The sequence below is a fragment of the Siniperca chuatsi genome, linkage group LG21 (assembly GCF_020085105.1).
Source record: "Siniperca chuatsi isolate FFG_IHB_CAS linkage group LG21, ASM2008510v1, whole genome shotgun sequence".
NCBI classification, from domain to species: domain Eukaryota; kingdom Metazoa; phylum Chordata; class Actinopteri; order Centrarchiformes; family Sinipercidae; genus Siniperca; species Siniperca chuatsi.
Genome location: NC_058062.1, coordinates 14,524,904 through 14,548,511, shown reverse-complemented (window position 1 = coordinate 14,548,511; position 23,608 = coordinate 14,524,904). Strand labels below are relative to the sequence as shown.

At 40.2% G+C, this 23,608-nt stretch overlaps 5 protein-coding genes across 18 annotated transcripts in view; 2 read left to right on the top strand and 3 right to left on the bottom strand.

The window, feature by feature from the left end:
* Positions 1-24: 24 nt before the first annotated feature.
* On the bottom strand, positions 25-8,585 carry gga3b (golgi associated, gamma adaptin ear containing, ARF binding protein 3b). The gene is made up of 17 exons (XM_044182629.1): positions 8,447-8,585; positions 7,834-7,918; positions 7,680-7,755; positions 7,493-7,591; positions 7,268-7,391; positions 7,076-7,179; positions 6,709-6,789; positions 6,458-6,595; positions 5,058-5,139; positions 4,828-4,947; positions 4,447-4,695; positions 3,761-3,843; positions 3,523-3,662; positions 3,027-3,313; positions 2,694-2,863; positions 1,643-1,753; positions 25-1,502 (listed from the first exon to the last, which is right to left on the bottom strand). The coding sequence occupies exons 1-17, from the start codon at positions 8,484-8,486 to the stop codon at positions 1,392-1,394; spliced, it is 2,100 nt and encodes a 699-aa protein (XP_044038564.1). The 5' UTR covers positions 8,487-8,585; the 3' UTR covers positions 25-1,391.
* Positions 8,586-8,596: 11 nt separating this feature from the next.
* mrps7 (mitochondrial ribosomal protein S7) lies at positions 8,597-10,760 on the top strand. The gene is made up of 5 exons (XM_044182649.1): positions 8,597-8,754; positions 9,496-9,687; positions 9,772-9,835; positions 9,938-10,105; positions 10,223-10,760. The coding sequence occupies exons 1-5, from the start codon at positions 8,711-8,713 to the stop codon at positions 10,442-10,444; spliced, it is 690 nt and encodes a 229-aa protein (XP_044038584.1). The 5' UTR covers positions 8,597-8,710; the 3' UTR covers positions 10,445-10,760.
* Positions 10,634-17,305, bottom strand: mif4gdb (MIF4G domain containing b). Of its 11 annotated transcripts, none has more exons than XM_044182637.1 (6): positions 17,025-17,305; positions 15,457-15,576; positions 15,144-15,253; positions 14,686-14,841; positions 14,086-14,211; positions 10,634-13,037 (listed from the first exon to the last, which is right to left on the bottom strand). In XM_044182637.1, exons 1-6 carry the CDS (start codon positions 17,170-17,172, stop codon positions 12,810-12,812), a joined length of 888 nt encoding a protein of 295 aa, XP_044038572.1. In that variant the 5' UTR covers positions 17,173-17,305; the 3' UTR covers positions 10,634-12,809. The 11 variants fall into 11 exon arrangements, with proteins under 11 accessions (XP_044038572.1, XP_044038577.1, XP_044038573.1 ...); XM_044182642.1 differs by having other exon boundaries at positions 14,086-14,178; XM_044182638.1 differs by having other exon boundaries at positions 15,457-15,573.
* Positions 16,871-21,463, top strand: slc25a19 (solute carrier family 25 member 19). 3 transcript variants are annotated; one of them, XM_044182636.1, is made up of 7 exons: positions 16,871-17,030; positions 18,184-18,335; positions 18,644-18,799; positions 18,909-19,079; positions 20,083-20,263; positions 20,378-20,469; positions 20,597-21,463. In XM_044182636.1, exons 2-7 carry the CDS (start codon positions 18,204-18,206, stop codon positions 20,810-20,812), a joined length of 948 nt encoding a protein of 315 aa, XP_044038571.1. In that variant the 5' UTR covers positions 16,871-17,030; positions 18,184-18,203; the 3' UTR covers positions 20,813-21,463. The 3 variants fall into 3 exon arrangements, with proteins under 3 accessions (XP_044038571.1, XP_044038569.1, XP_044038570.1); XM_044182634.1 differs by having other exon boundaries at positions 16,873-17,030; positions 20,378-20,508; XM_044182635.1 differs by lacking the exon at positions 16,871-17,030 and adding an exon at positions 17,885-18,016 and having other exon boundaries at positions 20,378-20,508.
* Positions 21,464-22,102: 639 nt separating this feature from the next.
* The window catches only part of LOC122869523 (cytoplasmic phosphatidylinositol transfer protein 1-like), a 43,295-nt gene continuing 41,789 nt past the window's right edge, over positions 22,103-23,608 (bottom strand). For both annotated transcript variants that reach the window (XM_044182633.1, XM_044182632.1), the window contains exon 9: positions 22,103-23,515. In XM_044182633.1, coding sequence (XP_044038568.1) covers positions 23,205-23,515 — 311 coding nt within the window. In that variant the 3' untranslated portion in view covers positions 22,103-23,204. The remainder of the gene's footprint in view (positions 23,516-23,608) is intronic.

Genomic DNA, 23,608 nt, shown 5'->3' with positions numbered 1-23,608 from the left:
AAAAACCCCTCAGAATATCAGACATCCATTGAAAGAAATATTTATTTTTTCATGCAGCGAACACATGGCACATCATACAGTATGTACAGACCTAGCACTCTCCCAAAATCTACACGTCACACGTTCACATGACTTGTCATATAACAAACGATAGGTACATTACATACTATGTACATTAAACACACACACTTCTGTACATCCCATGACATTGAGTTGAGGACTACCAGAGAAAGGGACCTAAGGGAGGATCGGGTGGACTGATTCATTAAAATGTACTCACAGCACAGTTCCACTCCATCCCAATGCTGCACACTGTTAAGTTATCTGCCTGCTGACAGATTTCCCTTTCAAACTACCTAATTTAAATTGCGATTTTTCAGTTCACATTTTCTAGGTTCAGTGATGCACTGAAAATACTATAACATAAAATAATAAATGTGACAAAAATACTCCCAATACTGACACTAGTAAACATGTTTAAATACAGAACAAATCTGACAATCTGTGCAAATCACCTTTCATTTATTTTCAAAAGAAAAAAACTGATCCATGAAATAAAACCAGAGTTGGACTCAGTGGACTTAAGTCATACGACATATTCATAATTAAAAATTACCATGTAAAGTGCAGTTGGCTGCCTTTACAGCACAATGTTGTTGGTCCACTAATCTAAAAGGGGGCTAAATTAGCTAGAGCAATTGAAAACACAAGTTACTTGATGGCTGAAATAATCATGTAATAAATACATTACAGTCAACTATCTTCCTGCAGCAATGACTATGTGACAGTACTTTAACAGCTGCATTTAACAGATCCAGTTTAACTCCATCCTAAATCATCTACTAGATCCCATTTCTGGATATATTCAAGTATATTTTCTGCAGGCTAAGCCAGAAGAATAAATAAAAAGCTCAACTGTTTGTCTCTTAGGCTCTGTTAACTTAGAGGTTAATTTCTTTTAAAATACTTTGTTATGCTGCAATGCATCCTGTCAGTCTGAGCTCTAATGCACTGATTATTTATAGTACATTCAAATCTATTACATTTATCTTGGGGAAAATCTACTAGAATATTTATCTCAATACCATTGACCTGTAAACACCATGGCTGTTTTACTTTCCAGTGTATATCTTTAGTTTGTTAGCTATCTGCAGAAAAGTACACAAGCACTGTATAAATAAAACGTTAGTGTCTGCTGTTGGCTTCTCACTGCCAGTAATAACAATGGCCAAACAAATGAACTATAAGGAATGTGAAGCTGAAAGGTAGAGTGCAGCTGAATTTCCCCTCCTTTCTCTCTGGGATGGATGTGAATACACACACACACACACAACCCTTCATGGAGCATGGACCAGTCTGTCCCTGCTGAGTGGTAGCAGGCCTGCGCACTGCTATAGATGTCCCCATGTCTCTTGAGGGGGGAACTGGTCGACCTCTCCAACCTCGTTGACCAGACGGTCTCCTAGTGAGAAAGCCAGCTTGTAGCGCAGACGCACCTTCTCCTGTGAAGACGCGCACACACACACACACACACACACACACACACACAAAGATCTTTAAGCTTTATCAGCATCTGTCTACAACTTTTCTCCGCCTGACTGTTTTGTGTGTTTATGTCCTTAAGTGTTATTATGTCACCTACCTTTGTTGGATTGGCCAGCAACATGATCTGGGTAATAGAGGCTGGAGGTAGGATAGGGTTAAATAGTGCCAGTTCTGTTCCTGATGGAGGCTGCAGCTTCACCTTCATTGACTGGTGGAGGATGAAAGGAAGAGCACTGTATTTTTAATGCCTTTATTAAAGGATTTAGAGAAATTCACATTTTTCAAGTCTATCTTTGTGTTTCCACCGACAGTGTTTCCTTGCTGAGGGTGGCCGAGGGATATTAACACAAAAAGTCAATTTTGCGCTAAAAAGACTTGTAAATCTGGAAGACGCTCATTTGATTTGACTAACTTAGACTCCTGAAGCCTTACCTGTACCCTGTGCCTGAACCTGAACGAGGACTGTGGATTTTGTCCCCCATCACTTAACTTTAAATCCCGACAGGATCTCTTCACAGTCAGTATGGAGAGGAGGAATGATTACAGCGACCAGTTAGTCTTACAATGTACATAATGGCAGTATTGTTTAAAGACAGACTTGAAAAAATGTGAACCTACCCTTTAACAAGGTGACAGCAGAGAGATGAGAACTTGAGGAGAGTGAAGGGGCACGAGGCCCAACAAAGATCCCAAGTGGAACTTAAACCTGGGACGTTGCGTTTATCTGTGGTGCCTTAAACCCCTAGGCCACCAGGGCACCCCGCTCGATTACTACTACATGTTCCACGTTAAAATTTCTCTCAAATAACAACAAATATGTTGTAAAATGTGAATATTTATTTTATATTATATATATTATATATTATATTATATTATTTTAGTGATTATGTAGACACATTAGTACATGAGGTGTATGGTGTGAAAAAGTTTGTGTAGAGCATGGATCAAGTCAAGTTGATCCTTGTATAGTTTTTAATCACAACTACAGTCTCATATAGATTTTGCCCATGAAAAATAAGGAAACAAAAAAACATGTTCATTAACGGTTTGAGGAAAAAGCTAATAAAACCCTTAAGCTTACGCAATGACAACACAGCAAATAAAAGAAAACAAAACACATGACTGAACAGAGGAGTAAATAACTCTACCTTGGGGACAGCAGCTTGCAGTACCACATTGTGAACAGGCAGGGGTGCTGTATTGAGCATGGACACCACCATTACCAACACATCAGGCCTGCCGGGGGGACAGTCAGATGCAAAGTTGAGGAGCATGCGAACACCGTCCTTATCGTAGGCCGTCACAGGCAGCACTTTACCTGAGGACAGACAGAGCACAGCCAATCAGGAACAGGCAGACATGAGCTATTCAAAGAGTCTACATTCAGCTATGTATTCTTGTTCTTTTTTTTTTTTATCATTTGTCATTCCATTAACCAGTCAAGCCCATCATTCCTTGCCCCCCCCCCCTTCTGTCCTTACTTGGTCTGATGGCCTCCAGAGGGACATGCACATTGCTCAGGGAGATGTCTGTGGCTCTGGCCGGGCTTCCCTGGAGGGGAGGGTGGCAGGGGGACAGAGAGCGGAACAGTGGGCTGCCCGGAGCCGAGCCCAGGCTCTGGGCCTTGGCATGGGACAGAGCGGGAGAGCCAGGCATTGTACCCTGGAGAAGAGAGGGTGAGGAGGGAGAGCCCTGCCGGGGTAGAAGGGGAGGTGCTGCTGCAGGCATCCCAAAGCTACTTCCTCTGGCCATCATCTGGCTGGACAAACTGAAAATAACACTTGATGGATCGCTATGGGACCATAAAATACTGCAGACTGGTCAAATAAGAGCACCAACAATTAAAAATGTCTACAAACAGGGGCATAATAAGAGAAAATGCTGTGAAAATACACTGTGTTTGCTATTATTCAAATTGTTAGTACTGATTTCCAATTACAGAAGGTGGAGAGAAAAACACTGTAGATGACTCTGTACCTCTTGTGATCTGAAAATCCTATCATGGCCAGGTCTTGCAGGTTCTGGAGACTCTGTGTTGCAGCAGCTGGTTCTGCTGGGGGCGCCACTGGACCTGAACAAGCTAGACTGCCAAACATATCCACACTTGAAGCCGGAGCCTGCAGAGGACATATGGAGACAAGATCCTTTACCCATGACACACTGACTAACAAGCTGCGGTTTGGTTAAGGTTGCTCACAAACAATTTTAGATGTACCTGCAAGGAAGTCCACTGATTGGACAATTCGTTCAACTTGGGTTTTGACTGGCTGCTCAGAAAGGTAGGGGGGTCGTTCAGTCCTGAAAAAAGGTACGGGCATTTGTATCATCAAAAGAGAGAAAATCTTTTATCTTTAATACAGATTTTCTTTCTAGTACTCTCACAAACCACATCAAGGAAATTGCTATATTAAACCAATAGTTCGACATTTTGAGAAATACGCTTATTCGCCTTCTGGCGGACAGTTAAATGAGAAGGTTGATACCACTCTCATATATGTCCATTAAATATAAGGCTACAGCTAGGAGATGGTTAGCTTAGCTTAGCCTAAATATTGGAAACAGGGGAAAACAGCTAGCCTGGCTCCCTTTTAATTTAATCAAATCGGCTGACTAACACATTATGTCTCGTTTTGTTTAATCCATACATAAACCGGAATGTAAAAACAAAAATTTGCAATTTTACGGGAGGTTATATATGGTTATATTGCTTGGCTGGGAGCAGTTGCCAGGCAACCAGTGGAGACTCTGGGAAGTTACTGCTCTGGATGAAACAAATGAGATATCACGTGTTTTTTAGTGAGCTTTAAAAGGTGCTGGTAGGCGGATTTTGATACCGTTGGACAGAGCCGAACTGTCGAATTGTTCCTTTAACTCGATAAGTCACAATGGGGGATGCACTACCTAGAGACAGCAGCTCGTCATCGAGGAGAGAGAGTGCAGCCGAGGCCTTGTCGAGGGGGGGGTGACTCGGGCTGCTGCTCTGACTGCCATGGGAGCCAGCCTGGCGTTTGGGAGGAGGAGGCAGGACAGGGATAGAGGAAGCCATGGGATTGGTGGAGACAGGATTTGAGGGCTGAGAGGGAGGGGCGGCAGGTTGAGGGGGGCTCGGAGTGTCAAGGCCGGCAAGGTCGATCAGTGTATCTGTGGTCTCTGTTGAGTGACAAAACGAGGAAGATTGATCGCAGCAGCTGAATTAATTACACAATGGCAGGATATCTGGAACATAAAGTAACCACATTTTCATGTAAAATGCAAAAACATTAATTAAAAAATATCTCTCACCACTCTCACTGTGACCAGCTGTAGGCTCTTCACTGTCGCCGTTGATGGGCTGCCCCTCAACAATCTTCTTATAGGAGTTGATGACCCTGGAGAGGTCATCGCTGGCCTGCAGGATGTCACCTGAGGAGCCAACGGTCAGAGGTTACAGATTATACACAATGAAATGATCCAAATGTGAAGACAGGGATAAAGATAGAAAGATAAAAAGAAAAAGAACCAAACTAGCAAACCTAAACTGCCGTCATTGTCCTCTGTCTCAGTGGCCATTTTGAAAGCAGCACGCCTCAGCTTGTCACACCGCTCGTAGAGTTCCTGAGAGGAAATACAAAGGTGGTGATGTACAGTATCAATGCAGCTGTCAAGTCAGTTTATTGACTTAAATATCACAATGCAAACATATTATAACTTTACATGATCAAAAAAAAAACCCATTGAATCCAAACAATATTTCTGAAACAATACAATTTTGTAAAACACTATAAAATCACTAAACAACATGGTCACGGTCTAATGTTTTCAGACAAATATGAGACATAACTAAGGCTCTTATTTGTGCCTGTCAACAGTGAACTAAGATATGAGTTATGCTTACTCAGATCTCGTGAGTCTGAGGACCATATGTCTAAAAATGTTGAACTTCAAAACCGCCAGACCTTTTTATACTCAGCAGCTGTTCTGGGAAATAAGCTACCCAAAGTCATGAAGGACGTTGATGGAGTGGGCAGGTTCAAAAATGCTGTAAAAAGCGGTGTGGAGACAGGTTAGATTAAATTATCATCTCACACACTGCTGAGATGTGTTGTGGACAGATCCACCCATGTATTTTTTCCCTTATTGTGTCTCTGTTATATAGTATTTAGTGTTTTTGCATGTATGAGCCATAAAGTTCATTATTTGCTGACGCCTATCCTTGTACCCCCTTCCATCAACGACCACAATGGAAACAAGCATACTAGCTTTCTTGTGTTATCCTTGACAATTTCTGAAAAATTGTACGTGGAGTCTATATCCTGTATTTAAAAAAAAAAAAATGTATTGTCGAATAAAATCAATTAAATCATGTCAGGTTGTAAAGTGCACAGAGAATAGTAATTGTTTACCACTCTGACTGCCTTTGATTGCATCATTAAGAGATGAAATGACGTGTGTGCCAGTTGAACCTTATCAGGACGATAAGAGTTTACATTTCACTTTGCAATTCTGGATTAGAGTTGAGTTGGAGCTGATTGGTTGATTTCAGACAAGCCCAGTGTCAATATTAGACACTAGACCAAAATCAAATGGTACAAGAGGGTGTTTTAAATTGTATAGAAAAGGACATGAATAAAAGCGATGTACCTATCAGCTTACTAAGTGACGACACAACACAATATTATCACAATGATTTACTGTTGCATGTAGTTCACCATCAAATATATTCTAATACTGCTGTGCAGAGCGAACTGGGTTGATCTGATCTGATTTGTCTCCCCAAATATAACTACATCTGTTGTTTCCTTGTTTGCTGTGAGAAGAAACTATTCCAGTTTCTTCCAAGTATTAAATTAAAGATTCATTAAAGTTTACCATCTCATTTGTGTGTGTGTGTGTGTGTGTGTGTGTGTGTGTGTGTGAGTGCACGGACACACACCTTAATTATCTCCTTGTCTGAGTTAGTGGAGCTGTCTTTGTTGTAGTGGGACAGCATCTCCGTCAGCAACTTGACATTGATGTTTACCTCCTCCAGCGTGTGTATACGCTTTGTAACCTTATGCACTCGTGCCTCATCCTAACAAAAACAACGGACACAGTGTACTTTATACTACACATAAAAAAGGTCATGTCATATATGAGAAACATCATAGTAATAATATCACTGGCAGGAACTCTGACATGTCTTACCTCTTTCACCATGTTTTTGATTAGTCTGTTGGCTTCCTGGAGGTCCTCTGGATTTTTACTCCGGAGAAGCTCAGCAAGCAGCTAAACACACACACACACACACACACACACACACACACACACACACACACACACTTAAAGATCAGTTTGCTTGCAATAGTAGAAATGCATCATTTACTAATAAATGGACAGACCATGTTTCACCTAGAATAAATGATTCTGCTACACCTTTGGTGATGGTGGCCTTCACTTCATAGGAATTTCTTTCATCAAGAGCCAAACATGAGTTATTTAGAGAGGAGCTATGTTTTTGAGTTACTTCACATTTAAACAGCCTGGTTGAATTTGTTTTCCTTCAATCTCTCACCTTGCCCATGTCCTCGTTGTCAAACACCGGATGTTTAGGTCGTGTCGGAGGAGAAGGAATCAGAGTCCTGTCCAGCGGTAACTCCGGGTCACGCGTCACGAGGCCTGATGGGAGAGCGTGAGGACTGGATTAGTAAGCTTCCTTTGAGGCGGATGTCTTTTCACATGCATTATGTTAATCATCTCAACACACCCTGTCTTCTCAGCGTCTGGTAGGCTTCGCTGATCTTGGTTTCGTTTGGAAAAGCCACTGTCCAGCTGTACAGCATCTCTACAATCTTCATCTTCACCTTCTCAGGTGCACTGTCACCCATGTACTGGAAAGAGGTGATTGATTAAAAAGAGGCTGGACAGCACGACATACAGTCAGCATACGTTTCATTTACATGAAATATGAACCTATTTGGAAAGTGCTCACCTTTGGAGATACAACTTTAATCAGCTCATTCAAAAATCTGTATTTTCCGACTTCATTATGAAACCGTCTCCCGCAGTTCTTCATACATGCCTCCAATACCTGTACACAGAGTCATTAAGCCAAAGTGTTTGCTTCAGTAGTTGCTAAAAAGGGGTGCTTGTTGACATTTAGGTGAAGTATTTCTTACTGTCAGAGCCTGAAGAGCTTCCCATTCTTGTGGTGAGTGGATTTTGTGGACGAGCAGTGTTACAGCTATCTGAGGACTGCAAGAACAAATTCCACATGAGAAGCTTTTTCTGAAGTGACAAAAAAAATGGCTTTTGAATATTTCACCGACATACCCTTCCAGTTCCTTGTTGATCTGATCACAGAAGCCTATGATGTACTCCCAGTCCTCCTGTCTGTTTGTTGGATGGGTGGCTTTATCTGTTAAAAGACATTTACACTCACTTAACTGGTGTGTTTGAGGAGCATTATGCTGTGCAATGCACATGAATGCGCATCACATCCTACTGTGAATATGGCTCCCAGTGAATCTTGTGATCAACATAACAATGCAGTAATTGTTATCATTCTTCCTCCTTGTAATATCTGATTTAGTGTTCATTGTATACAGACGAATCTGTTTTCTGTCCAAAAACTGCAAGTATTAAGCTGTAAGTAACTGAGGAACAACTATCCATAGTGCTTCAACAATCACTGCACACACTGAGTTGCCTGTCACTGGTAAATGTAACCCAGACAGTGTTTATTATAGCTCTCCACCCACCCTGCTAATGTAGCAGACAGTAGACTGTCAACCAGGACCCTTTACTAGCTGTGAATCAGCTAGAAAGCGGCTATCAGCGCACTGACAGCTTCCGTACTAACGGATTTACTGCCCTGTCACCCGGAGCAATGTATCTAGCTAATTACCCATATTATTTAATTCATAAAATGGGATTAATCACTCACTGAGCCAAGACTCAAGCGTCTCCCCTTCCTGGTACGCCATAGCACTAAAAACATCGCGCGATGTCACCGGCGAGTGCGCGAGAGTCCAACATTATTGTTCAGAATTATTTTTGAAAATAAACACACAGTGTCTACCATTGTGAAAAAAAAATCATATTTTTCCACGGTATTGAAAATAAAATCTAACAAATGAAACGCCGATTTATTTAAGGCATCTGCAGGAGCTACTAATCTGGGGTCCTAACTGACGCTCACATTTTCAAGATGGCTGCTTCCATCTCAGGATTATTAAAACCTTGGACACCAAGGTAATTATGACTTTTATAAAGACATAAACAATTAACAGGTGGTGTTAGCTGGTTATTTAATATTACTGTGCTATGGGCACATTTGTCCTACAATTCAGAGTCCTAACACTAATGTAATTGTGCATAGCGAACTAGCTCTTATGTTAAATATCAGCACCTGGAAGATTAGCCAACACGAATGTGTAGTAGCTAGACTGCAATACATTATTTTCATTATTGATCCGCTAATGTCATTAGTGCTGATCATTTTTAATCAGTCAATTGATAATTTGTTCTATAAAGTGTCTAAAATAATGACATATTCCCATCGCACGTTAACAATTTTTTTTTTTAGGGCTGCAAGTAACGATTATTTTCATCATCGATTGATCTGTCGATTATTTGTTCGTTTATTTAATCGTTTAATCTATAAAACGTCACAAAACAGCGAAAAGGCATTAATGAGCGTTTCATCAAAAACATTTGGATTTGATTGATTATACAATTAAATATCTAAAAGACAAAATTAAATAAATTATATTTAAATTACTCAAAAAATGAATTAATCATTCGGTCTCTAAAGTTAAAAAAAAAAATAGTAACAATGCCAATCAAAAAGTTGCAGTCTTCAAATTGTCTGTTCTGTCCAAAAGTCCCAAGAAATTGAATTCACTATCATTAAAAAAAGCCAGCAACACCCTGCCCTCACACACAAACTCTGAGTAGTTTGTGAAACTCTCTCGTGTCCCCCGTTGTTTGCAGAGTGTTCCTGGTGAGATGGAGCAGATACAACCCTTACTATCTGGAGCCAGAGGTCAGGAAGGAGGCCTACAGCACACCAGAGACGGAGCTGAGTGCTGAGGAGAAGGAACAGCGGGAGCTCAAAGCGCTCAGACCCATCAAGGCAGCAACCAGTGGAGTCACCAGCTCTGTTTTCAACGATCCAGTCCTCAGGTAGAACAAACAAACACTTGTTTAGTCAAAGCTGTGCATCTGAGAGTTCATGTCGGGTGATAATTTTTGTCTTTTTGTTTTCAGTAAATTCATCAACATGATGATGAAACATGGAGACAAGGTTATGGCCAGAGAGATCTTGACACAGGTAAGAAAGCAAACGCTGTTCACAGTCTCAAAGTGAAGCTTAAGGATTTGCTCTTGGCCTTTATAGTAAATGAGTTACCACAATTTCTCTTTCTGCTTCCAGACCCTGGAGAACATAAAGAGGAAACAGGTGGAGAAATACCACAAAGCTCCAGAAGGGAAGAAGGAAGAGATCGAGTGCAACCCCTACACCATTTTTCACCAGGCTCTGGAGAACTGTAAGCCTGTTGTCGGGCTGGCTAGCATACAGAAAGGTGGAAAGCACTACCAGGTTAGCGATCAGGCAGATCAATGCTCTTTTGTTAGATTGATAGCTCTTCAGAAACAGTTGTTGACCTTCTGCCAACAAAAAAAAAGTCTAATTATATTCTGGTTGAACCCCACCCAGGTGCCCATCCCTCTTACGGACAACCGGCGTCGCTTCCTCGCCATGAAATGGATGATCACAGAGTGCAGGGACAACAAACACAGACGCACGCACATGTATGAAAAACTTTCCCAGGAACTGCTGGCAGCCTCTGTGAAGGAGGGCAACGTTGTCAAGAAGAAGTATGAGCTGCACAAGATGGCTGAAGCCAACAGGGCCTATGCCCACTACCGCTGGTGGTAGAAAGACTCAGGACTGAAACACTGTCAACTCGAATGTTTCTTCAGACTGACAGAGCGGACAGATCGATCGATTCAGTGACACATTTTGTTGCTCAAAGCGCTATTGTAAATAGTGGAAATCCTTTGGAAGGACTATGCTGTAGTTTTTTCCATGTAATTGTATTAATTAAAACAAACACAGAAAACTGACTTAAGGAAAAATGTCCAAGATTTATTAGAACAAATACAATTGCATTAAATGTACAACCCAACCATAAAAAATGGAACTGAGTAATGTAAAAATGTTGCAATAGTGTAATAAAATATATAAACATGTATTGCAGGCAGACTGTGCCCTGTCACTAAGGGACTACTTGTGTCTACAGCATTCAAACTTAGTGATTCCTAATTTAACTCTTCAGGATCAGTTTAATACATCATTAAACCTATTTGCCTCAGTTTGGTTTGTCAGCATGGTCTGAATGTGGTGACAAACACTAAAGCTTCAAACAGAAAAGGGGATTTTGGGAGATATAATACATTTTCTAAATCCTGACCACAGCTGGGCTTTTAATTCAATTCTTCTCATTTCTAACATTGAGGATTAATTCTCTGAATCGATCAGAGGTTGATTTGTCTGACTGCTGTTAAAGCCAATTTTATATTAACGCTAGGTAACGCTAGGGTAACGCTGTATTTCGGAAGCATTTCAAAGAGATGTAATATTTTGAAACACATGATGTGTGTCCTATGCTTGTGTCTGTCTGATTCCAAGGCACAGCTTTGGTTGTAAAGCCGTCACTGAGCATCAACAAAGTATCAACAACAGACTCCAATGTAAAACTGAGCTACATAATGTTTCTAGTTCTGGTGGAGCCTGAATTCAAAAGGAACCATAGTTTTCTATTTGCTTTATTTATACTCATAACTGACCTGCATATATGTGAAGGGAGGAAAATACCTACTCCTCCAGCAGTGGTGGATAGTATCTAAGCACATTTACTTAAGCACAATTTTGAGGTACTTTACTTGAGTGCTCTCGTTTTCTGCTACTTTATACTTCTACTCCATTACAATTCAGAGGGAAATATTATACTGTTTTACCCCACTACATTTATTCGATAACTTCAGTTACTAGCTACTTTGCCGATTCAGATGAATAATACAAATTATGATGCAATTATGCATCAATAATTATAATCCAATAATATGATTCTGAAAGGAGTCATTCAGCATAATGAGTACTTTTACTTTCTGTATTTTGATGCTAATACTTTGGTACTTTTACTTCAGTACATTACTGAATACAGGACTTTGACTTGTAACATTATTTCTATTCTGTGGTATTGCTAATTTTACTTAAGTAAATGATCTGAGTACTTCCCCCACCACTGTCATCAACAATGCATCTCAACTACAAATTAAGAGCGGAGACCTCGTTGAGTCCCCTGTATTGGATAAAGCTGTTCTTGTTATATTGGCACGACTTGTTTAGCAAACAAAACTTGTGAATCTAGAAATGTATTAAATATCTGATTTATCTGTAGAAACAAAGTTTAAATATGAACTGTAATCAATCTCTTGGTCTCTTATTCCTATGCTGAGCTGTAACAAAACAAAAAAAAAAAGAAAAAAAAAAGAAAAAGAAAAGAAGATCCCTGAATTAAGACACAATGCTTCATCTGACAAAACGGCCTCACATAACGAAATGTAATGAAACTGTAACACAGGAGTCCTACAGGACAAACTAGGCAGAAAATTCCTCTGAACTGCATCTCAAACCTTTTGTAAAAGTTCAGTTCTATGCTAAAATATTTAACTAAATAATTCAAATATTGATTTTTTAATTAAATTAGAACGTTGGTCACGCAACAATAAAAAGTAAAACAAAGACCAAATCAGCTTGCTTCTGACCGGAATGTCTGTTTCAAGCCCTTTGGATTTAGTAAAAAATAAGTTGGACTTTGAAATATTTTCTCAAAACAGGAATGACTGCAAGTTAAAAAAAAAAAAAAATTATCTTTAGCTTCTTTATCTGTAACCAAACTTTAAAACAAACTCCTTTTAAACAAAGTGTACCTGAATGTGGCTAAACCTCATTAACTTCAACTTCTTCTGAACTATTGCACGTTCCACATCCACGGCACCATGTCTCAGTAAATATTATCAAACACAGGGAACAATCCAGCAAAATCAAAGTCTTTTTACAGTTTATGATCCGCCATCTTCACAAAACCCTCCACTGATTTCCTGAATGATGTTGCTGTCCGTCATGAAATTGCTGGTTTTATAATCAGTGGTGACTAAGGAGAGGTATCCAAGGTGCTTGAAGGTTGGCTAACGCACCTGCAAAGCAGCTGCTCAGCACCCTTGTCCTTGCAGCAATCCTAGTCAGCAATTTCACTGTAGTAGTACTTGTGGGCGGTGCTGCTGAGCATCCAGCCTCCAGCCCTGAACTCCAGGATCTCCAGCAGCAGCAGACGGGCCATGGAGGTAAGGCCCTCCTGGAGCAGGAAGCCGTCCCGGAGGAGGAAGAACAGCTCGTCCATCCGCTGGCTGTTCACCTTCTCCAGCTGCTCTCCGATGCGATGCAGCTGCAGCACCAGGCAGTCCACCTGCAGAGGGAGGTGGAGGAGATAAACACAAACATTGTTAAGCATGGTCTCTTTACATGTACTCTTGAAATTTCACAATTTCTGGCATGTATATTAAAAAAAATAAATTAATTTAAAAAAATCAACAAAAAAAAAAAAAAAAAACCAAGTCAAAATAATACAAGAGAATGTATATCTGTATATATCACACCAAGGCTGACGGGGGCCTTTATGTGTGGAGTTTGCATGTTTCCCTGAGTGGATTTCCTCTCACATATTGCACAACTTGTCTCCAGAATACCATGCTCTGTTCACCAACCTTTGTGACTTTTTTTTTGCCTTCAAGGCAACAGATTTTTCTTCTGCTCTTATGTTGCCCTGTATTGAAAAATGGATATTCAACCATTTGACCCATTAATGAGTTAAAACGAAAGATTATATTTTCTAGAGAATATTCTGAAAAGATGGTTGTAAAATTATACATATTGTATTTCTCTTGTAATTTCTGTTACCAGTAAGAGTAATGGTATCTTGTAAATAGTTGTTTTTTTTAATAATATTGCTTTGTACACTTGGTATCTATGGTGATTTATCAGTCACATGACTCAGACAGCCTCAGACACCCCGATGAAGGCAAAAAGCATTTGTTGAATAAAGCGTAGTGTACTGGAGTAGAGTTGTGCAATGCATTTTAATTTTGATGGACTTGCATTGATGCTCACACTGGTCGGCACCTCGCTGTGTGTGCTTTCTCAAAAGTAAGAAATTAGGAATATTGAAACCATTGCCGTGACCCATGGCACTGGTCAAAGAAATCAGAATTGGTCCTAAACACTTTTTTGTTGTGATTTCCCCACATGCATGATATCTATCAATATCACTGTCCATTATCAAGATAGAGTACAAGGATTAGAGCCACAATATATGCAAATAAGTATTAATGTTAATTATTAAAAATAGATTTTTTAAAGAAGAGCTTACAGAGAAAATGTATTTTACTAAATAAGCATCATCTAACCAAATAAAATGAATATAACAAAAGGAGAAATAACTATACATTCTTTCTCACCTCCTCCTCATTCATTAGAGCATCTGGTTGGGCCAGCCTAATCAGACAGTCAAACACAGGATGGACCAGGGCCACCATCGGCATGTTGTTCACCTGAATGTCAAGGCAATGACAGAGAGTGCAAGACTAAAACTTTTATTAAGGCAACTGTGTTAAGTCCTTGACTATAATTTCCCTTTCACACAAGTGAAAAATGAGCACCATAAAAGAGTCGAACTGTGCAAAACGACAATGGCCATTATCAATGATGAAACCTGAGTCAAGCTACTTTCTGATGTGAAAGTGAACTGTGGACACACCTTTCAGGCTCATTTTCCCCACCACTGACATACTAAACACTCATATTACCACACTTACAAGCAAGATGTTGCATTTAAGCAGCAACGAGAAGCACGTGCACAGTGTACAGTTTCCGGAAATTTACATCTGCTACACTGAACGCAAGATGTAAACAAAGATATCACAAGGTGACAGCTAAAAGAAAATACATTCATGTCGTTTGGCTTTGATCCAGAGTCATTTAACAATGCCGCTATGTAGTCATCATTAAGACAATATGATAACAGGATGAAGTTTGAAATATCTTAATGGGTAACTTACTTTGAGGTAGTCAAAGATGTTACAGATGAATGTGACATAGCACACCCACTCCTGCAGCGAACGCCCCCTCGTCTCCTCGCGGCCCTTGAACTCCTGCTGGAGCCGGTTCAACAAGTTCCTCCTGAACACATTCCCATTGTTCTGCTTGGCCTCTGCCTACACGAGGTGATCAAGAGAGGTCAGATAGAAGATGGGAGTATGGACAAAAAGTCAGGAAACATAGTGGTGTAGGTAATCTGGCTTAAGAGCCTCCTGTTGCTCGAGTGTAAACTGCAAGTGAGGCATTAATAAGGTGAGAGCATTAAGAATTTGGTTAAAGAGACTCAATCAGATGTCCTGCTCTTAAATCCCTCTGCCTCAATTGTGCTCAGTGTCTTGATCAATCAAACTAACATGGACAACAACTACAGTTAAATGGTGATGGACAACCAGCCCATCAAACTGCAAACAGTATGGACCTGCACAATGGTGTAGCAGATGCGTCCAGCCTCTTTGCTGAACACCTGGTCCTTTAAAGACTGATCCACGATGATACTGGATACCTTCTCCAGGTTCACTGAACTTGGATCTGAAAGAAACAAAAATGTATTTACAAAAAGATTGTTTGAGATGTTTGTCATTCACACACAACGGATGCTGAGTGGCCATTTATTGTTTAAGTTTCAACAACATGCAAACGCAGGTACGGTTGTGAAAATTATTGTAGACGTTTGCAACAGACATGATGCTGAAATTCCTGTAAATCAGTAATGAGTACACTAACATGCTAACCTTTCAAGGCTGTTTTCAGCAACATCTGTGTGTCCAGATCAAATGACTGGATCCTGTAGTCATCAGTAGAGTTATCCATTATAGATGGTAGCACCCAAATCACACCTGAGAGTTGTCCTGCTGTGAAGATCAGACAATCATTTTTACTGCATTTTAGAGAGGTCCAAATATAACTGGAGTTTGTCAAAAGAAATGCAAGCTTTTCACAAACAGATCGAGGTTCTGCTTCAAGCCCGGGCACAAAATACATTACAGACAGAGACCACAGAACAATTTGTGTGACAACAATAACCGCAAAATCCTGTACTGTCATCAAACCGGCTGCTCCCCACAGCTCATTCACTGAGGGATCGGGGGGATTACATGGGCAAGCCCAGGTCAACCAAGAGGTCACCCAATACTCCAAATCAACAGATTTAACACACAAGCACGCAGTATTATTTTAATTAGTGAGCTATTAATATCAATATATTAGCCACATACCCATCACAAGTAACTTACGCTACACGTAACGTTAAGTTAACGTTATATTTAACGTTAGCTAAACGTCAACTTGGGTAACGTTATTTTGGTTTATCGCTGTGTTAACGAGAACAAATGTAAGTTAGCGTTAACACAGTTTTGCTGTCTTGTTGTCAACACACTAATAAATGACGCTAACTAATACTGAATTAGCGTTAGCTAGCTTGTGTGCTTCTGCTCAACTGCTGAAACGTTAGCGTTAATGTTAAGACGAGTTAGCGTCAAGTTTTAACGTTACCTAACCTTACGTTTACGTTAACGTTACAACCGCCCGCCAAAAGACAGAAACAGGTTAACGTGAACTACATATCGAGTTGGTAGAAAGCCAGCTTAAATCAGTTACTTACATTTTAAAAAATAGTGCGCGAAAATTTACCTAAAATTACGCCAATTCTTTACATCTAAGCCGCTCATACCACTACAGCAGATGTAAGCAGACCTTTCTCGACACAGCCTTTCAAAGCTGAAGTATCACCGCAGGATAAATCCCTTCCTCCCTTCACCTAGCCACAAATAACGAACGAAACGAGAGCTTTTTACGTCTGCTTCGACTGTAACGTCCCTATTCTCGTAGTCACAACCATATCAACACTTCTGCCTAATTTGAAACTTTTATTTTGAATGTCTTCACCGGAAGTGACAGTAATGATAACTAATGGAATAAAATGTATTTTTGTGGGTATGACGTTTGGCCAAGATGATATAAAGATTTATAAGATCATACTGTTTTTGTTTTATGCTGCAGACATAATAGAAAAACAGCAAATTAGACATCAATGAAAAACGCACAGAAATGTTACAGCGAGTATATCTGGAAAAAGCTTCCCAAACAAACGGAAAAAAGTAGCGGTTATGTTCGTGGTCGTTATGTTATTTCCGCCGTGTTGAAGGGAGGTAGCGATACATCTTGCGCGATATTTCTGCTTTGATCCGACCCGGAAGTAATATTAGCAATTTCTGGCGTGCAGTTTTTGTCCTGCTAATGTTGGATTGTAGTGTGTCGGGGTTCAGTACTGTAGCTGTAGTTGTATCTATAAAGGACTTACTATAAGGTAAGTTTCTACCTGTGTCTACCTCTGTGCCTCGGTACAAAGTAAACATTCGCTCTGTTGTTGTTAGCTTAGCTAGTCCCAAGGTCCCGCACTGCATGCCCTCTACCTGTTGTGATTGTATCTGGTCGTCACAGCGTTCCATGCGTGTTGTTATTTATATTCAATTATAGTCTTGACAGTTTGATTTTGTCTAGGTATTGATAATCTGACAATATTTTAGGGTTAACTGCAGTATCTAAAATGTCAATCGAGAAAGATGTGCCACACACTTCTGCACATATGAATGAACGAAGTTGTTAATATTGTGTCATGGATACACCTACTGAGCTTACAAGACACCACAAATTAATACAAGCCAGATCCAGGATGCTGCTTTTACATTTTTAAACAAAATAACTTTTAATTAATTTTTTAATTATTCAGGTCATCATATTTTCAAACCTTCATGTCTGCAGCAAAATTCAGAAAGCTGTCAAAACATGCAAAGACTTGTGCTTGGTTGAAAGTAACTAAATACATTTACTCAAGTTAACCAAAGTACAGTTTTGAAGTACATGTGCTTTACTGCTACTCTTAATTTCTTCTGCTCAACATTTCAGAGGCAAATATTTTACTCTTTACTCTGCTGCATTGATTTCAAGTAAACTTTTACATTGTGGTATTTCTACTTTTACTTAAGTAAAGGATCTGAATCCACCACTTCTATATAATACTGGAGAAATCAGAAATCCGTCTTGTTAGCAAATTCAAACACACCAAAACTAAACAACCTTTCTGATTTTTATCATCTGTGCACCAGAATATTTCGGGTTTTGTCGAGCCATTTCATGGGAGAATCTTGGATCATCAGAGTATGTAGAATGATACAAAAGAAAATGGGACTCGCTTTCCACTTCTCCCAAATCACACAATCTGTTTTCCTCCTGAATATTCTTGAACCTCAATAGCCAGAGGAAGAATACCAGCTCTCAACTGTGAAAGTAAAGGTATTTGGCTGGTGGATAAACGAGATGTAACATGTGATTGATATGTTTGATACACATACTGTATATGATATTTTCAAACCATTTTTCTTTAAATCTGAATAAAAGCTTAATTGAGCTAACATTACAAAACACTAATTATTCACCATTTCTTTCTGCTGTGTTAACAGGAATCTGAGGCTGTGGAGACATGGTGGGCTTTGACCCTGGGGCTCAGGGTGCAGGCCTCGCCCCAGAGGAGGCAGCCCTGGCTGGGTCAGCTGCTGGGATGGTCACCCGAGCCCTCATCAGTCCCTTTGACGTGCTTAAAATCAGATTTCAGGTAATGGTGTGTCCGTGTACTTACTGTGGATTCATGCAGGTTTTGAAGATATTTGAATCAAAGTAAAATACAGAGCGTCTGCTGTGTCCAGACTGTTGTAATAACGATTTCTTCAGTATTTTCACATTTCCAGATGTAAAATATACTTAATATTGGGATATGGAAACCAGTATATTAAATTGTATTTAGTGCCACAGAAAGTAATAATGTAGATTTAAAGCGTCACATTTCAGAAACTGAGCTATAACTGCAAATTGTGTTGTAGAAATTAAATATGCTGTTAATGCTGATGTTTCTTTTCCCCACAGCTGCAGATTGAGCGTGTGTCTTCACAGAGGCCGGAGGGGAAGTACTGGGGTTTATTTCAGGCATCCCGCTGCATTTATTCAGAGGAGGGACTCTCTGCTTTCTGGAAGGGCCACATCCCCGCACAGCTCCTCTCCATCTGCTTCGGAGCTGTCCAGGTAGAGCCTGTAAACTGCTTGCTCACACAAATAAGTAAACTTTTTTTTAAACTATCTTAATAACACGATTACCTGTATTTACAAGATTTATTTAACATGTGCTTTGCAGTTTGCCAGTTTTGAGTTTCTGACTGAGGTGGTCCACAAGACGACGCCATATGACAGCCAGACAGCAGGAGTTCACTTTATGTGTGGCGGTTTGGCTGCCTGCTCTGCTACAGTGGTCTGCCAGCCTCTGGACACACTGCGGACACGCTTTGCAGCTCAGGGAAAACCCAAGGTAGGACATGCCGCTGCTGATATACTGTAGCTGTCAGAAAGTTTCTGATAGTAGTCAAGATATTCTTACGTCAGCTCATAGACATAGTTTTTCTTCTAGTTTTTTGATTGATTTGATGAGTTGATTTTATTGAAAAAACTGTTTAGACAGAAATCCATCGCACTGTAAATGTGGTAGGGGAGAAACAGAGATGTTGGTGGGAATACAAACTGGTTGTCCCCGAGCCTTGGTATCTCTTCGGTTGCTCATCTCCTACGCTAACAACAGCTTTTCCCTACACTGCAAATAAAAGTGTGTAAAGAAAAAGTCTGCTACTGAGACTGAGACATTCAGTTTTCTGAAGCTTATCATTTGGGCATATATTTATCCTTTATTGACAGCAGATAGACTAATTTATAAAAATAATTGAAAGTCCTATTTTCACTCCTGCATCAACATTCTGTTGCTGACAGAATAGATTGACAGAAGATCATTTTTATATAACCACATAACCAATTTAATATCTGCAAATCAAATTCCAAAAAAAATAAGTATTTAGCAGCAGCAGTGAAATGAGACCCTACCCAGACCCGGTTAGATTTAGAATAATTTGGACCTGGTCTGACTCAGGTCCCGGGTAGGGTGGATCTGTGCAGACTTCTATCTGGCTGGCTTGTTTTTGTGGAGTTTCAGTCAGCACCATCAGACCTATTGCAAACACTGTCACTGCTGCTAGCTATAGTAGCTGCGAAGCTCATCGACTCATAATCGATTTTAGCAAAAACTTAAATGAACTTAATAAATAATGAAATAATCATATTTAATTGGTTAATTCATCCATCCATTTTCTGCTTCTTATCTGGGTCCAGGTCCTGTTAATTAAATTAATTATATCATTAGGAACTATTCTTATTTACTGCTGGTATGTACTGAAGAAAATGTGATATAATCTGCTCACTGTGGCCAGTATTTACCTTTGTGAACCCTGCTGAAACCCTGTATTATGCTTCATGTGTCTTCTCAGGTGTATAGGAACCTGCGACACGCTGTGTCTACAATGTGCCGCTCAGAGGGAGTACTGACATTTTACCGCGGCCTGTCTCCAACAATGTTGGCAGTGTTTCCTTACGCTGGGCTGCAGTTCTTCACCTACAATCTCTTTAAAAAGCTGTTGGCTCCACCACCCAAAGCTGGAAAGTCAGGAGGTCAGTGGAGATCAAACTCATCGTCCCGCCCATGGCATTTATTCCACCACATTACGCACACATGTGAAGTATTCACAGTTTGAATCTTGTGACTTTACGTCTTCTCCCCAAAAGGAAACCTGAGAAGCCTGCTATGTGGCAGTGGAGCTGGAATCATCAGCAAAACAGTCACATACCCCTTTGACCTCTTCAAGAAGAGACTGCAGGTGGGGGGCTTTGAGGCAGCCAGAGTTCACTTCGGACAAGTAAGCTTTTCTACAATGTGTCTCACATTTTTGGAGCACATATTTTGGGTCTAATGTGTAAGTATTATCTCCTGTTTCTCATGCGCAGGTGCGGAGTTATAGAGGCTTGGTGGACTGCGTGGTTCAAATAGCCAAAGAGGAGGGCGTCCGAGGCTTCTTCAAAGGCCTCTCTCCCAGCCTTGTGAAGGCTGCGTTGTCGACAGGCTTCACCTTTTTTTGGTATGAATTTTTCCTCAATGCCATGCATGACCTCAAGGAGAGACGGAGAACAAATGGCCTCACCAAAGAACTAGAGAAAAGATAATGGGAAAAAAAAAAGATGGCACATCGGAAATAGAATCACGCCTTGTTCTTTGCTTGCACTTAACAAATGTATCAGCTGGGTCGAAGTTTGGTGGTGGTTTCTGTTGTGTTTACATATAAGGATGGGAAAACTAATTGTTTCTGTGCCGTCATTACACCTTGTGTTGTACAAGCATTGGATTTTTTTTTTTTATGTATTTCAATATTTTAGTCTGGATTTTTAAGGTTTATGGATGCTTGTTTGTAAAAGATAAATGTCATTACAACATTTTATGTTCACACTGAACTTTTTAAGCTCTGACTTTTATTAATGAGTCATAACTTTTAGCCATTGTTGACTTGCATTTTCTTGACATTTAGTCAAGTTAAATTGGAAGAGGAATATTCAGCAAAATATGCTTTGATTGTGTATGTGTATAAACAAAAACATGAACACTGAAGTGAGTGTAATATTTATTATATTATGTACAATGGTGGGCAATCCAGCATCCTGTTGACTATAGGCCAAATGCACCACTAATTAAGAGTTTACAGTTAGTTTGTCCTGCTAAGTTAAACTCTTATAAAGGGGCTGTGGTTGTGCCTACGTGTCTGTCCAACACTGTAACTTTCAGGTCATTATTTTTACAATAAAAGTTTTTATAAAGACCGAGTTCTGCGTGGTCCATTGGCAAGAGGATACATGAATGTTTGTGAATCACTAACAGCAGCCCATGGATTAATGCTGCCATGTGTGAATACTAGTGCGTTTTTAAAAGTGAAAGGGTTATAGTGTGGCAGTATGGAACTGGAGAGAAAAAACTCCAACTGTATTGTTTTTGTTGTTTTGTTTTATTTATTAGAACAGTGACCACAGAGATGATTGCTCAGAGTGTATGTTTGAGCTTTGCTACTTAATTATTTCATTTTGTGCAAAAACAAAAGCTTTTAGTTAATGTTTGAGTGTTGTACATCTGTATGGATGGTGCTTCTATTCTGAAAAATAATAATTGCAGCAAGTGTTATTCTTTTTAGCAAATATAACTTTGTGCGCCAACGTGTGTAGTTAAAAATTAGAGTGCAAAATGTATAATTTTCAAATTTGGTATTGTCACATTCTCTAAATGAAAGCAAATCTGAAAGTGTGTTTTGAGTGAATGTGTGAAATATATTTTGTTTGTGTCCCATGAGCACTTCAGTTTTAATAAATACGTTTGGCTTTGGAACTACCTTAGGTTATGAGTTTATGTGCTTATGTTTAATTCCATTCAAATAAATGGTATTAACAAAGACTCCTCACACAATTAATGGATACAACAGGATTTCATTTAATTTACTGAATACAAAACCCATCAACAGTATGACAAAAAAAAAAAAAGACTACAGTTGAAATGAACGAAGCAGCAAAACAACATGCAAACCACATGGCCAGTCTGTAAGAACTCAGTTACAACACAACATCAAGTACGAGGCTGAGATAACAAAGAAAACATGGAGAACATTTAATTCACAATTATTAATTAAAAGCAGCCTCTGGAGTCGAAAACATGCAATTACAGAAGTCATTTACAGACATTGTGGCCAACAGAACTCACTATAATAAACAAACACTTGAAGGAGACAGAGAGTCTTGTCCTTTAAAATACACAAGAGCAATTTCATAGCAGCATCATGACTGGATATGATATTCTTTTTGAAGTACTGACATTTTACCGGATAAATAATGTTCAAACAGTATATTCAAGAATACACAATCACTTTACACCTGACTGTGAAAACCATAATACTCAACTGATACAGTGGCCAACAAGAATCCGTCAAAAAGTCCCAACCACATAAATACATACGTCAAACCACAAGCACCCGGTTAACAAAGCCAGAGACCCCGATGCTTAAAAGGTAAAGCAGAAATAAAAACTAATTCTGTACATGTAAAGTTTATGTGCAGTGATTGAATCTCAACATATCTTGTCAACACACCCTGAGCTTGGATGAAAATCAAGTGATGCTCTGTGGGATAAAACATTTTCAGGAATGTACGCTACACTCAATCTGACTAATTGGACTCCATACTGTCTGATGCATGGTGCTGGCTGTCTGTTTCTGAGGAGGAGAGAAGAATGAGGAGCCTTCAGCTGCTTTTGTTAGACTCTCAAGGGGACGCACTTTACCTTTACACCTCGCAGGACTTTTTGCTGTGGAGATCAGGCTGCCTGTCAGTACCTGTAAAGGCAGTCTGAGAGCTGTTGGCTTTGCTGTAACACTGACGAGTCTGCTGAGGGGGCTGGGATCACCAGGACAGTGAAAAGTCTCCTTCACTTCAGCTGGCTGAGGGGGCATTGTGGGATGTGCTGGGCAGGCATCCTGCGCTGATCCACAGGTCGAGGGCGTTCACCAGTGGCACAGCCCCGCTCTCATTCTGGCTGCGGACTGGAGTTCCAAGAGAAAAAGCTGGGCAGTTTGAAGATTGAATCCCTGCGGCCCGGATCCGGCAGGGTCAAGGTTTCCGGAGCTGACTTCTTCCTGGGACGCTCCTTTGGCACAGACAGGAACTCGGGGGCTTCTGTGGAGAGGGGAGTGGATGGGGCGCTGTTAGGGCCGCTGCGGGTGCTGGACAGCAGAGGGGTCTCTGAGATGGAGATGGCAGGGGGGAAGGTGCCAATCTTCAGGTTGGTGGCTTCTTGTGTGGCACGCTCGTACTCCCTGACTTCCTCCATGGTCATGTCTGTTGGGATGGAGGCATTAAAGACATTAAGATATTGAATGGACGTTGGCTATGGTTATACTTAATTAAACAGTCCAATTATTACAGTGACAG

Coding starts and splice junctions, on each gene's coding strand:
- gga3b (XM_044182629.1), bottom strand. CDS start 8,486: ATGGCGTACCAGGAAGGGGAGACGCTTGAGTCTTGGCTCA. Junction 7,592..7,679: donor AAGCTCTTCAGGCTCTGACA/GTAAGAAATACT, acceptor CTCTGTGTACAG/GTATTGGAGGCATGTATGAA. Junction 7,392..7,492: donor TTAAAGTTGTATCTCCAAAG/GTGAGCACTTTC, acceptor ACCTCTTTCCAG/TACATGGGTGACAGTGCACC.
- mrps7 (XM_044182649.1), top strand. CDS start 8,711: ATGGCTGCTTCCATCTCAGGATTATTAAAACCTTGGACACCAAG. Junction 8,755..9,495: donor TTAAAACCTTGGACACCAAG/GTAATTATGACT, acceptor CGTTGTTTGCAG/AGTGTTCCTGGTGAGATGGA. Junction 10,106..10,222: donor AAGGTGGAAAGCACTACCAG/GTTAGCGATCAG, acceptor AACCCCACCCAG/GTGCCCATCCCTCTTACGGA.
- mif4gdb (XM_044182637.1), bottom strand. CDS start 17,172: ATGGAACGCTGTGACGACCAGATACAATCACAACAGGTAGAGGGCATG. Junction 15,577..17,024: donor AGGTAGAAACTTACCTTATA/GTAAGTCCTTTA, acceptor TGATCTTCACAG/CAGGACAACTCTCAGGTGTG. Junction 13,038..14,085: donor CTCTAATGAATGAGGAGGAG/GTGAGAAAGAAT, acceptor CTCCCTCTGCAG/GTGGACTGCCTGGTGCTGCA.
- slc25a19 (XM_044182634.1), top strand. CDS start 18,204: ATGGTGGGCTTTGACCCTGGGGCTCAGGGTGCAGGCCTCGCCCCAGAG. Junction 18,800..18,908: donor TCTGCTTCGGAGCTGTCCAG/GTAGAGCCTGTA, acceptor TGTGCTTTGCAG/TTTGCCAGTTTTGAGTTTCT. Junction 20,264..20,377: donor CAAAGCTGGAAAGTCAGGAG/GTCAGTGGAGAT, acceptor TCTCCCCAAAAG/GAAACCTGAGAAGCCTGCTA.